The sequence below is a fragment of the Lutjanus erythropterus genome, chromosome 5 (assembly GCF_056507025.1).
Source record: "Lutjanus erythropterus isolate fLutEry1 chromosome 5, fLutEry1.hap2, whole genome shotgun sequence".
Taxonomy (NCBI): Eukaryota; Metazoa; Chordata; class Actinopteri; order Lutjaniformes; family Lutjanidae; genus Lutjanus; species Lutjanus erythropterus.
Genome location: NC_139321.1, coordinates 28,176,588 through 28,191,100, shown reverse-complemented (window position 1 = coordinate 28,191,100; position 14,513 = coordinate 28,176,588). Strand labels below are relative to the sequence as shown.

At 38.7% G+C, this 14,513-nt stretch overlaps 2 protein-coding genes across 2 annotated transcripts; both read right to left on the bottom strand.

Annotated features, from left to right (window-relative positions):
* upf3b (UPF3B regulator of nonsense mediated mRNA decay) lies at positions 1–5,053 on the bottom strand. Its single transcript, XM_084719529.1, has 10 exons — positions 4,809–5,053; positions 4,446–4,552; positions 4,248–4,354; positions 4,051–4,149; positions 2,250–2,360; positions 2,098–2,141; positions 1,823–2,011; positions 1,577–1,734; positions 1,166–1,493; positions 1–356 (listed from the first exon to the last, which is right to left on the bottom strand). Exons 1-10 carry the CDS (start codon positions 4,917–4,919, stop codon positions 135–137), a joined length of 1,476 nt encoding a protein of 491 aa, XP_084575655.1. The 5' UTR covers positions 4,920–5,053; the 3' UTR covers positions 1–134.
* Positions 5,054–7,170: 2,117 nt separating this feature from the next.
* On the bottom strand, positions 7,171–10,558 carry tmem35a (transmembrane protein 35A). Its single transcript, XM_084719528.1, has 2 exons — positions 10,383–10,558; positions 7,171–8,600 (listed from the first exon to the last, which is right to left on the bottom strand). The coding sequence occupies exons 1-2, from the start codon at positions 10,500–10,502 to the stop codon at positions 8,235–8,237; spliced, it is 486 nt and encodes a 161-aa protein (XP_084575654.1). The 5' UTR covers positions 10,503–10,558; the 3' UTR covers positions 7,171–8,234.
* Between the last annotated feature and the right edge of the window lie 3,955 nt (positions 10,559–14,513).

Sequence of the window (14,513 nt, the reverse complement as noted above, 5' to 3'; positions counted from 1 at the left end):
CTGGGAGAGCTGGATGCAGCCCTGCTTGGACTGCAGTGCATGTCACCCTGAGGCGCCACGTCGCTGCTCTGAGCCTCACAGGCCTGTCTCCCCTCTCCTCACCAAACTTAAAATGCCGTAAGTAGAAAAGTTGCTCAATCTTCTCCTTTGTCAGCCACTTTCCCGGTCTCGGTGTCTGGCTTCCTGTCAGCAGAGCTGGATTCGCCTCCTCCGCTGCCGCCGCCGCTGCCACCACCACTGCCGCCGCCTCCTCCTCCTCCTCCTCCTCCTCCTCCTCCTCCTCCTCCTCCTCCTCCTCCCGTAGCTCGGTTGCGGCTTCTGGCCCCTGGCTGGTACAGCTGGATAGCAGGTCGGTCCTGATGCAAAGACACAACACTCATAAAAATACTGAAAAATGCTTGAAAGTAGGGATGTCAACAAAGAATATTTCTGACTGGGTATGTCTGTTGCCCCATGGTTTAATCTCCATACCAACACACAGCACTAATGGTTTCACTAGCAAACAGTTTGAGGAAAAAAATGAAGCTAAGTAAGGGGAACACTTTCTCCAGACAGGCAACAAAGTCAAATGTAAATTGTGTGATGCTACTCTTCAATTTAGCAGTAGTAGCACTATGCTGAATGAGGATATAATGATGATATTCAGTCAGGCTAGCTAGGGCAAACAAGCCAGCTCTGACCACCAACTACTGGATAGCTCTCACAAACAAAAGCTATATTACCTCAATAGCACAACATCAGTGCTTTAGCATTTCAGCAGAAAGCATCCAGTCCACAGCGAGGCTCCAGCACAAAGTAGTGTTAATGTAAATCAATATGATTGCTATTTCAGGTGCAGATTAGTAAAGAAAATGGTTAATAATTATAGCTACATCTAACTGCTTAATGTTACATAAGAACATCAAGTGGCTAACTATGATGTCCCTAGGTTGGCTTATGTTTTGCTAAATAAAATGCTACAGTCAGTGTGTGAAAGCCTGAGCATCATGATACCCACATACACACTCCCCTAACAATGATGAAGAAAATATAAAATGTCTTTGTTTTTTCTTAAACATTAACCAGCTAGTTACTGGTAAATGGGTGTTGGGCTGTCGAAAGAAAAATTAACTGAAACCGACATCCCTACTTGAGAGAACTTGCTTGATGATCTGAAAGTCATTACCTTATTTCGCAGCCGTTCTCTTTTCCCGCTCTCCTCCTTCTTGTTGTCTTTGGTAGGCTTCTCCGGCTTCTCAGAGTGAGAGGAGTCTCCAACGTTCTCAGCTTTTTTCTTCTCCAAGGCACGCTCTTTTTCTCTTTTAACCTCTTCATCCCGCTTCTTGCACGAGTTCTCTCCATCCTGCCGTTCTCTCCTTCTCCGGCGGTCTTCGTCCTGTCGCCTGATGCGCTCCTTCTCTTTCTGCCGCCGCTCCTTCTCCCGCTCTCGATCGCGCTCTCTGTCTCGGTCTGCATCATGCTCCCTGAACTCCTTCCGCCCGTGTTCGTCTGTTCTGTGTACAAAGCACAAATCCTGTTTGAGTATTCTGTTGAAAATGAGTAATGTGTTTTCAAACAAATAACTAACGTAACTAACTTCCTTCCTCGATCCTCCTTATTTTCACTGTTCTGACGCCTTTTATGATCAGCACTCCCCAGGGATCTTTCCTCTTTATTTGGCTTTTCTGCTTTCTTGGGCTTTTCCTTCGGCTTCTCAGAATCAGCATCCTCACCTCTGTCTGGTTTCTTAAGGAGCTACAGAGTTAAAAATAAAACAAACCCATAATAAGATACTGTATATCACACACCGTTTTAAGGTTGTTCAATCCACTGCAGCACGCACCTTAATTTTTGGTTCTTCTTTAACTTGGTCCTTGTCTTTCTCCAGTGGTTTTTCAAGTCTCTTCATCTTCTCAGCCTCTTTGCGCTTCCTCCTCTCCTCCTCCCTCCACTTACGACGTTCCTCATCACGCAGACGCTTGCGTTCAAGCTCCCTCCTTCTTCTCTCTTCTTTCTTTTCCTCCCTGATTCTCTGAAGAGCATTAAAACAAGACATGAGGCCAAGTTGTCACCATGCAACTTAACACCCATAACCGTTGTGCCACCGTACTCATTTACCTGTTTATTCTTCAGGAAGTCCAGCAGTGGGGTCGTTTTTTTAGCTTGAAGAAAGAAAAAAAGAACAGCACTGTTTATAACTTTGCCTGTTTTAAAATATATATGACTACGTTTCAGGTGCACTTTTTAATTAAGAAGGACTGTTCACCTACCCACAAGCTCCTTTGATTTTGCCTCAAGCTCTTCCAACAGGGTCTCAGGTGTTGATGTCAACTTCTCTTCATCTCCGTTGTAATATTCAAGGAACTTCTTGTATTCAGGATCTGAAATAAAATGCACAACAAAGATTAACAAAAAAAAAACAGGTAGGCAGTGGCTGCACATGTAGATGCATTGGCCTGTAGCACCTTCAAACGTCCCTACTTTTTTCTTTTGTTATTTTTTCATCTTTATCGCTGAAACACAAATCTATGACAGAAACAGACCTGTAGGCATCATAAAAGGAAGCATGCAGTTTATTACTGTATTACTATTATTATATTATTATTATTATTATTATTGGATTAAAGATCAACGGACCCTAAGTCAATCAACGAATGTAGTCAGCATCTTTTGAACATGCAGACAGATCAGTTGGACGCACTGCCACGCATCACCCCAGGAGGAGAGAGGGTGAGTGGAGATAAGCTGGGACTTAATGCTGCTCCTTGCTAATTTTTCACCCTTTCACATTCTTAATTTAAGTAATTAATTGTATATATGTCATGTTTTGTTTGAATTATGAAGGAACTGCAACTCTGAGGACGTACAGCCCCATGTTGTATGATGATAATAAATGACTTTGAATCCTCGCATCCTTTAATGTCACTCCTTCTGGGGAGACTGCTTCTCCTTAGCTTTACATGGCAGAGAGTATTTTTAAACTATATTTAACTTAAGTTGCATTTTCAGATCAGACAAAACCATCACCTTGAGAATATTTATCCCTTGACACAATATTTACTAGTAGTCTGTTTCCTGCTGGGTGATCTTGGTTCTCATAAGTGCCAGGATAAATGGTGGATGTTTTGTAAACACAACAGTAACCACAATATCCCCAGATTAAAAATTGCACAGTTTAGTGAAATGATGAGTGAGGACGACCCGTAGAATCTTTGTGAAATACTGTCTATGACAAACTCACAATTGTTTGAGCCTTCTTGCGAATGCGGCAAATGTTAATACATTAGGTTATTTCTTTCTTTGTATCAGAAACATGGCATTCCTTTGTGTTTGTTCTACTGTCGGGCAGCCACTTCAAAACAACAATGCATTTTGCAGACATGTCTACTTAAATATAGAGCAGGGAAGTGCATCAGCTACAGCAAATTCTTAATCATTTGTGCCATTTTGTGGATTTAAGAAATAAATGTAATATATTAAGTTGTTTCTGTTGCTGTGAAGAGCAGACACACACTTTTACTTTCAGACTCTGTCATTAATGCCTTTCCATATCAACTGTGATGTGAAAACATCAGCTTTCCACACAGTCAGAGAAAGTAAAAGTGTACATCCTGCTCATAGTTCAGGTGTAAGATCCAAATGCACTATGAGGCATCCTGCTGGGCTGCTGACATCACATGTAAAACACGAGCCTCATGTGGGCTGATATACAGGTTTAGTGTGGGACTGAAATACAAAGAAAAAAAGGAACCAGTGGTTGAATTTTCATGATCAACAGCCGAATGAACAGTAAAGGACATTCAACTGGAAAAACAGCTCTGTTCATTTTCATACATAGTGGAAGTGAGATCTGATCACTAGTGGTTATTTGAGACACATTGTAATGCCAGGCGTGAACTCATGTACTTAGATCAGATCACCCAAGATGCATGCTTGTACCAGGCCCCTAAGTCAACTGCTTGCATTAGTCCAGGGTGTTTGATTGATTCTTTAGTGTCTTTAAGTTATGCACACATTAATAAATAATTATAATATAGTGTAATATCAGACACATAAACATTATATTTTTACCTTCAATAATTGTTCCACATTTTGCGTCCTTCTTCTTACTTCTTTTTTTGGCAGTCTTTTGAAAAGGTGCAAACTCTACAACAGCAGGATACTCCTGTCCTGTTTAAAACAATATGTGAACAAGAACGAAGCCTCAATTAATGTCTGAGAAAAGCCTTTGGTTTGTAGCTACAGCTGTAAATGTGGGGCGTTCATACCTCTGTTGTCGATGAACACATATCCATCAAATCGATCTCTGAAGAGAACGATATCCTCTTGGTTTTTGAAATTTATGTACGCCCTTGCGAAGAGATGAGGGTAAAGGCTGAATGGACAACGGAAAAACACGTCAGGTTAAACAGTAAGAGTCACGGGTAGCATTAGATTTAATGATGAAATTTCTTATGTGAATTCACCTGGTGTCATTGGAGAAAAACTCCAGGTAGTCTACCTCTGGGAGAGGCTGTAGCTGCTCCTCCAGCTCTTCCTTGGTCAGACTTGGTGGTAATCGTCTGATCACAATCTGAGAAAAGATTATTGACAGGTCAGCTAGGAGATCAATCACACTGGGAACAAGAAGGCAACAATTGGCTTACTTTAAAGTTAGGGTTAATAAAGTCACAGTTAACATTCCTTTAACTTATCAAATACACTTCAGAGCGGAATATACGTTATATCTGACAAAACACAGCTGGTTAAACATATTATTTCAGTAAATTATTAGTATCTACGACTGACGACTATTAGCAACCTTAGCTAATGTGGCTAGCAAGTTTTACCTTTGTCATGGCCTCTTTCTTTTCCTTGGGCTTCTCCGTCTTTTCTGCATCTTCGCACTTTATTTCCACTTTTTTCTCCTTCGGCCGAGTGTTTTCTTTGTCTTCCTTCATGGTCGGACAGCTACTTTGTCACTCGGTTAAATTTCACCTCATCCCGCACACTTGTTTACTTTTTTTCGCAAGTTAGCCGGCTAGTAGCAAATGCTAACCGTAACTTCCTCTCTGATTCGACGTGTCTTGAAAGGAACCTTTGATTTGTCAAACTCTCGCGAGATTTGTACGCCCTGTCCGTACATTTGGGCACATTGTACAAACTAATTGTGCTTCATAATATGACAGCTCTGTGGCTATGATTTGGCTCGGTTTAGGGATTAAAACAGTTGGTTAGGGTGAAATAGTGATCAAGAATTGAGCTGAAATATTAACTCTTGCGAGATCCCACGCAGATCTGGGGTTCCCTTGAGGACACGACCCTCCCTGACTGTTGAGCCCGTAGTTAAGCGTTGCCAGAGGTGGGGGCGCTGTTTGTGAAAAAACAAGGGTGACTTTTAAGACTCCTTCTATGACCCAGAAATTAAATTGCTTTTTTCTTTTTTCTTTTTTCTTTTCTTCCTCCTCCTCTTCTTCTTTTTTTTTTTACTTCATCATAAAAATAATATTAAAATTTTGGTTGAGCACGGACTACAACAAATATCAAAACTAAATGGGAAATTAAACTGCCTAATACATTAACATAATAAAATCATATAAATAAATAAATAATAATAAAGATAAATAAATAAATAAATCACTTAAAAGCAGCAAGTCTTATCTCAGATTAATTTATACGCGTCAAATAAAGAGAATAACTGTAAGATTTACCCAGATGTTCTAGCCCATTCTTCATGTGATTTACGCAGGATTTATTTTTAAAGTATCTGCATTTATGTAGAAATTGTATTATCAGTAATATTAAGCCGGATTAAAAGGTGGGGTCAGTGCTGTATAATATACAGTTTACATCGTATTATACAGCGCTGGTAGATGACTGGGTGAGCTGTAATGTATGGATGTGACCACTGAGTGGCGACAAAGCACAGTCTTAATGTATTTAATGACAATGTTTTTCTTACCTTTATTTAACAATTTCAAATAACAAATTGGCAGTATCATTTTGAACACATCTGACAATGCATACTGAAATAATAATAATAATAATAATCATCATCATCATCATCATCATCATCATTTATTTAAATTAGTTTGAAGATAAAGGGCTGGTTTCACAGACAGGGCTTAGATTAATGGAGGTGTTGGCTTTCATGGTTAAAACAGGACATTTTAGTGGCATTCATGAATTTGGCTTGAATTTGGTTTAGTTATTCAGAGACTGTGGAGTCCTGGAGTAACTCATGGCTTTTTGCTGGATGTTACCCTCTTTTTCTCTCTCACCTTTTCTGTCTGCCATCACCTGTCTTGTCCAAAAGCCCCCCAAAGAGTAATCTAAAAAAAAAAAAAAAAAAAAACTCTTTAAATAGGGTCCCTAATTATTAATTATTTTTCACAGTCTGAACAGATGGGTAGAGTGACATGTTGCACAGGAAGTTAAGGGAACTTGGGATCTTTTGGTATCATTTTGCATTATAACTATACAATACATCAGTTGTGCACTTTTGGCTCATGGCCCAGTGTTAAGTTTCAGTTTTGGCTCTTGAAAGAAAAAAGTTTGTCCACCCCTGAGTTAGATATTCCAAACAGTCCATGTTACCTCACAAACAGCAGTGAGCACAAATTAAACCAGCCTGTTTGAAGACCTCGAGCAGCTCTAATCCTCCATCAGTCAGAACAGGGTAAATATGACTGTTGTTCAATAAATCTGTGCGAGTCACTTTGAATTAATACGTTTGTGTTTTAGTTTGGGACTAGGCCTGAGTCTTGTCTGTGAAACCAATCAAAGAATGTCAAAGAACTGTCATTTCTATTTTAAAATTCTTCTTTAAAAAGACAGTCTATATGGTATCAAATCTGATATTACATTGTCAGTGTCATTTTATTTATTTGGATACACCACAAGTACACAGGGGTTCAGAAAAAAAATAAATAAAGGGAAAATCTGGTTTCAATTCAAGTGAATTGAAAGCTTATTTTGCTCAGTTTTCAATTTAATATTGTGACACTCATAACTGACCCATATAACTTTGTATGTGGCTTATGTGCTGCTGATAGGAAGGTATCATGTTGACAGGGACTGACTGAAGTTATATAACAAGTTTACAACATAAAAATCCCCCAACAGCACCCTCTGTTGCAAATTTAAGGTAGTGGTAATTATTAACTTTGACTCAATGAAATGCAAGAAACAAAAAAAAAAATTTAATCAGTCTCACTTCCAATTCTTTATTTTATTTAAGTATATCATTTACAGAAATATTGTGAATCTCAAAACGGACAAGATTTTCAACATTTTCATCCCCTAATAAAACTGTAATAGGAATCCTTTTCATATCTTTTGAGAAAAAAAAAAGATTAAACAGATGAGCAGAATCTTTAAGATACAGTGAACAGGTTTAAGACTTCAAGTGTGAATTACAAAAGGTAAAATTACAGTTTTCACAGGCAAAAAGACTTTTTTAAAATTTGGTTATCTTCTGCTGTGCAAGCCTGCAGCAGACACCTGAGGCAGCAACTGCTGTCCTTCCCAGCTAAACAACTTCACTGTGGTAACTGAACTGAAAGGAGACAGAGGGTATTCAGCTTATTTTACTTTGGGAGAAAGGATTTCATGCGTACTTCTGCAAAATGAACCAAGATTTTTTTTTTTCATCTATATAAATAGCCTTCTGGTAACACTGTTCCAAAATAAGATGTGGATATGTAATACTAGCTGATGTATAATTAGTAGAAAATTCTTTCATCAGTGCTCATTTTGGTTTATGTTCCATACGCTTGACCAAATTAAACATGCTTGAACTATTGAATTTCATAAATTATCAGTCTCTCCTACCTACATTATAAAAACAAATTAGAAAAACAAGCTACAAAGATTCTTTCATGAAAAACAGCATTCTCAAATCAACTTGTAGCATAAATGAAATTCATTTTGGTTAAAAACAAGAACACAAACACATTTAACACAGTGTAGGAATGAAATAAATAGGGAAAATGGGTAGACGGTTGTGACAATGAGCTGAGCTCATCAAAGTTCCCACAGATATGATTGTCCATGATTATGTAGAGGATATATGGGTCAGGAGTTCTCAGTTTCACATTAAGAGTGCAGAGGAGTAGGTGAGAGTAATCAGTCAGCCAGCTGGATGGGACACGAGATGTGTGTGCAGGGGTTTTATTACTGGGAGTGACTGTTTCCTTCAAAATTTGAATCACTAAAATCCATAGAGGTGCACCAGGTTCCCTTTGTTGTAGCTTGGACCATAGTAGAAGACGATCTTAAGACTGCTTGACCTTGTTCTTTTCCTGGTCGTTGATGTGCTGTTCCTCCCTGCTGTCCTCTCTCTCCGGCCGGTCATCACTCTGGCGAGCAATGAGCAGTCGGCAGGTGAGCAGAATACCAAAGACTAGAGCATGGGCGTACCGTTTTAGGGGGTCTCCTACTAGCTGATGGAAGAAGAGGACTGCCAGCATGACCAGCAGCAGCAAGAAGTTGGCCACATCCTTCGGCCTGCCCGGCACTAAGGTGAGCACTACGCCGCAGCCCACCTCCAGAGAGCCAATGATCTTACGAAGCAAGACAGAGCTGATCCCAATCTTCTTTAGGCCTGGCAATGCCTTGGCATAGCTCTTGTATGCCCTTTTCTGCAAGGAAAAAGTACAGAGATCTTTTTCAAATATCTGTGACATTTAACCTAAGGTCATACAAACTCCCATGGAAGTCTGTCAGTGAAGACATTTTAAGGGCCAATGTGTAGGATTTAGTGACATCTAGTGGTGCGCTTGCAGATTGCACCTCTTCTCCAAACATGTAGGACTGACCATTTGCTTGCAATTAAATAATTTGATTTACACTGTTTTAACCCTAACCCACAAGCAGTATTTTGGTTCCCCATTTTGGAAAAAGCAAGGAGACTAATTCAGTTAAATTAAGCTGGACTCAAATGTATTGCACATTTAAGTAACAGCCAGCTAGGGCTGCAACAATGAATCTATTATTAAAGTCAAACAAGGAAAGGTCAACTATGAAAAAAGGCAATTTAAGGGGAAGTGGACATATGGCTTTATTTTTCCACCTCATACCACTCTTAAACCACCATGTTTATTTGCCAAATGACAACAGCTGTATGCAAGGTTGCTAATATCAGGCACCATCAAGTGTCTAAACATGCTAGCATCAGTGCAACATTCCTGCCTGCTATGAAGAGATTTTTTAAAAATTATTTCATCAGATAAATAACATTCTTAATGCTAAATGGTCCCTGTCATTTAAAAAAGGTCCCTGACCAACCACATTGAGTGTGCCTGGTGTAGGAGAACCTAAGGTGGCCACAAAACTTGCAAGCCCTGTTCTGGACTACTGTAGAAACATGGCGGTGCAACATGGCAACCTGTGTGGAAAAGGACCCATGTACTCTATAGAAATAACTGGCTCATTCTAAGGTAACAAAAATACAGCTATTCTTATTTTTAGGTTATTATACACTAATGAAAACATAATTATAAATATTCTACTCAATTTCTGCCATATTCTGCCAATAAATCCCGTAAATATCACACACTGGACCTTTAAGGACCTTTAAGGTCACCATTCACATTTGTTTAACGTTCAAATTCTTTTTTTTCCTCACGAGTATAGTTGCAGTTGATCGTTGGCCTACTGCTCCATGCGCTCAAGAAAGCCTTTAAACGTATAGCCGACATTTATGATCAATTATCCTCTATGGATATTAGTTTGGATGTTACTTGAAGCTTTTAGGGATGTCAGCTATCATCTTCCTCACAGGACAGTTCAACATCAGCACCGACAGGTGCATCTCACAGAATTTGCTCGAATGCGCCGCCATTGCTCTTTAGATGATAACTTGCCTTGGATATTAGACGATGAGAAACTAAACATTAAGATAGGCTATAAAGAGAAAGCTATAATGTATGCTGATTTATATATGGTTTATGTGCGCATCTCTAAGCTACATTATAGCATGTATTAAGAGAATAATGTGCATTCATTCATTCATTCACTATTCATCCCATCTTCAGCAGTTAGACTACTAGCTAAAGTTACACATTTCGTATTGTTTTATGTATCTGTACTGACTCACATATGTCATCTCTGTTAATGCTGAAAATATTTCAAGGTCTATCTTAGCCTAAAACATTCAGGACTAGCATGTGTGCTAACTGTGTTGTTACAGGCTAAACAGATGGTCTTAACATTGTGCATAGACGAGTACCCTTTTGCTTCACAGAGGTCGGTTAGAAGAGCTAGTCCATATCAAACGCGTTAATTTTCCTTATCTTTTATCATTTATGTCAGCGTCTCCTCACATTACTCGAGCCTGACAGCCTTTCTGCAGCCCCCACAGAACAATGGCCTTTACCCCCACAGATGCGGACACTGTATCGACAGGATTAAACGTTACTCACCATTTCACTATATGCATCTTTGCTTAGTCTCGGTGTGAGCTTAATGGTACCCATAAAGACGAAAAATAAGCCCAAAGCAAAGGACAGGGCAACGATAGTTATTGTCCTTGGTGAGGCCATCTTTCGCCGCCGTGCATGCAGCTGCTGGGCGCTTCCCACTGAATTGAATGAGAGTCAGTCGGGCGGTTGGTTCCCTGGTGAAGATGCACAAAGGGGGATGGGCTTCAGGATAAACGACAAAGATGGCGACGCGCTGGTCGCCCCCCTCTCTCTGTGCCGGATCCACGAACAAGAGCTGGAGACAAACCACCGCTCAAACATTTCACTTTCATTATCACTTCACTCTATCGATAAGGCCAACCTGACAGCGATAGAAGGCTGTCACAGCGTATAGCTCAACTATAATAAAACCTGTCTAAATTCTCAATAGTATTATGTAATATCAAAACGTTTTGGGAAGTACTCTTATGGTTGCCAGGCAACCAGCAAAGACTCCAGGAAGTGAGAAAGAACTAGCCCCACAAACAACTGCCTACAAAATCACAAATTTACGTTTTTACACATCACGGATTAAACAGTTTAAGTATAACCAGTTAATCAGAGCTTTAGCAGCAAGGGATAATGTACAGTGAGCAGGTCATTATTGTGAAGTAAACCCAGACAGGATGATGCCAGACTCCAATGCAAAGTGCAGCTTATTACATGCAGTGGTGGACAGTAGTGAAGTACATTTACTTGAGTTCTGTACTTAAGTACATGTTTTGTGTATCTGTACTTTACTTGAGCATTTGGGTTTTTTTGGAAACTTATTACTTTCACTCCACTACATTTCAAAGACAAATATTGTACTTTTGACTCCACTACATTTCTAGGAAGGTTGTTGTTACTTTTCGACTGAGCACATCATTGAAGTCAGCTGTTGCTGTTTTTTCTTTTCTAAAATGCAATTGGTCACACACTGTGTTCCTCACAGAAAGAAACCAATCACAGTAGCAGTAAAATGAAATCTCAAAATGTTATTATAATTATTCGTTATTCCAGGTAGCTTTTAAAGTTAGATTGTTTTTATTCGGGTGAAAAATACAACATAATTCATGTTTATACTGCCCCTGAAGCCAGAAAGAAATCTCAGTTATTTAACAGACTTGGAGAACTTTAAGTTAACTTAATTATTTGTCTTCCTTGTTACATATTCCCAAACTTACTGATTTAATCTAATTACCGCACAATGAATGGGACCAGGTGATGTTCTGGCATAGAAAAACTGCAGGCACCGTAAAGACAGTGGGATGACCATGGGGGCAGGCTAATTTGACCATATGTAAAAAAGTTTTGCTTGATCTTTCTTTTGTCCAAAAATTAAATTTACTCTGAAATTATGTTTGAAAATACACATGATCATTTTAGGAGTGCATACAAATGGGATATCTATGGCTAAACACATATTTTCCAAACACAGATACTGTAGTAAAATGCAGCCAACTTTCACAGACAGTCAGTCTTGACAGTATAACTTTACTCTAATTGTCATGTAGATGTGTTCAGGGTGGGACAGTCATCAAACATGTAAAGTTTGGTGCACATTGCATCATTTCATCCAAAGTTATAGCAATTTCGTGTTTCATGGCAAGACATCAAAACTTGATGCCACGGCCACACTGTTTAACGCTGACCAAATCTTTTGATAACTTTTGATCACAAAGATGTTAGATGGCACAAACTAATTTTGAAGTCAGGTGGATTACTCTGGAAGAAGTAGTTTGTTAAAATACAACGCATGTAAAATGGCAAATTTGACCACGAAATTCAAAATGGCCCACTTCCTACTGGGTTTAGCCCATAGGTCCAAGAAACTTTTTTTGTGCATCTGATCATGATGGATGTGCGTAGTGATTCTCGTTTATGTCAGTGAAACATGCCACTGGGTCTGCACTGAGTGTGACCAAGCCATTTGGCCACACCCATCAACAAAACAAAACATATTTTCAGGCCTGTGCTACTGTTAAACATGTGAAATTTATTTTTTTTAATTAATACATTTTAAACTCATTATTCCTGCCCTCCACATCATTATTTCATCTGTGTTTTCTATAATTACAGGACATATATGAGCTAATATTCTTTGAACAGTATATTTACATAAACACCCATTTTTGATTCCTCCAAAGTGGTTATGACAAGTAATGGAGGAATTAAATTTTACTTTACTGTCCCAAATGATATCAGGGTAATGATACAATAAACTTTAATTAGTATTTTTTAATAATTAAAGATATAGACACTAAAATGCAAATAGAACAAAATACATGTATACAATAAACATGAATTAAGCATAGGGAGTGACTAAACACAGAATGCACATAAGGGTTTGAAAATAATGCCAACCACAATAATAGTAATTATTTTCAGAAATGTTCATAACCCTGTGTTTCATAGTTTTAAAAATAGCCTACCTGTGACAGCAGCTGAAGGAGAGAAGAGGTCAGAAAGATTCTAGAGTTATGAACTGAACCGGGCCAGTTAACTCAGTGATGACAGTCTGCAGCACAGATCAGCTGAAAGAACAGAAAATGTAGGTCAGCAGACTGGAATACTATAAGAAAATGTGTCCAAAAAAGATGAACGTGGGTAACTACATTTCAAATTGTGGGAAAAGTCAAAACCGAATGAGGCCTAGTCTATGAAAAAATGCTTAGATCATGGTAGTTTGAGTAGTTGTCATTTGTTACTTCCACTCCTGCTCACCATTTTGCAAAATTACTATGATGTACTGATTGTCAGCAAAATATTTCATCATTGTTTTTATGATGCCAGCTAGAGTTCATCTGACATTTTACTGTTTGAGATTTTCAAGGTCATTCCCCAACATGGTTGCATGAATACACACTGTCATAAACCCACTTCTCATAAAAATGAACCACCAGACCAACAGCACACAAATAATCCCAGCATATAATCAGGGTGACAATGCAGCAGTCAGTTCAGTATAAATCAGTGCATTGACGGGACAATGAAAAACCACATTTAACCAGAGAGAAAATCATTTTCAGTCAAGTCCAAAATAAATATTCTCTGAAACTCCAGAGTTCAGCAGAAACACACCACTTTTCAGGGCTTCAGCAATAAAGAGCAAAAAGAACTCAGTATCCCAATATGTGGCCTGAGTAAACCCTCTTCACTGAAACAAACCAAATTAGAATTTGTGAGAAAGTTTTAGTGGTTTAATTTAGTTTTTACCCCAAAGAGTGAATCACCTCCCGAACAAAGTTAAAACACTCTGGTTTCAGTTGCTTGGTTCAGTTTTAAAGGACAACTGAATGTTTGATCATTCTGTCAGTTTGTGTATTTTCTTTTTATCCATGAAGCACTTAATTTACTTTTTAGCTATAACATGAAGAACTGAGAACTAAGTTAGTGAATATTAAAAGAAACTTTTAATTGACCCCCACTGTCCCGAGGGCAAATGTTAAGCAGCATTAGGACAAATAGCACAGAGAGATGGAACCAAACATGAAATCAAAGGTGGCCAAGAATAGAAAATAAAATTACATAAGGGAAGCTAAAATGTATAACTATTCAAGTAAAAGTCAAGCAATATACATAAATTCAAGCCAATAGTGCAGTACAGTCTAAAAGTTAAACGATAGTGAATAAAGTTGCAGCAGATATAACTGTATGTCCACTGTAACAGCACACAACAGAATGGTGTATACAAAATGACATAAACACTGCCTTGCCAAAAAGAGTACGTAAGAGCCTTCCATTGGATAATTACTGCAGTGATTAATGTTTCAGCTGGTAACAAGTTATTCATTCATAACTGATGCCGCAAGTACCTTCTCATTTCTTAAACAACCATGTCAGAAAACATCCTGCGGGTTGTGGAAAAGATTTTACTGTTTCAGAAGGGTCAAATTATTGGCCTGCATGAAGCAAAGGAAACAACTAATGACCCAATAAAGTGGGTTAAAAACTGTTCAATGCATTATTTAAACGTGGAAGAATATTCCCATGATTTGTGACACTTACCTGGAGTGCAGGAAAGTCAGGCGCAGGAGTACCTGGCTGACAGGAAACACGTGACCTCAGCAGCGGAAGTTATTCTTCTGCTTGTCGTTGTTTTCCCATGTG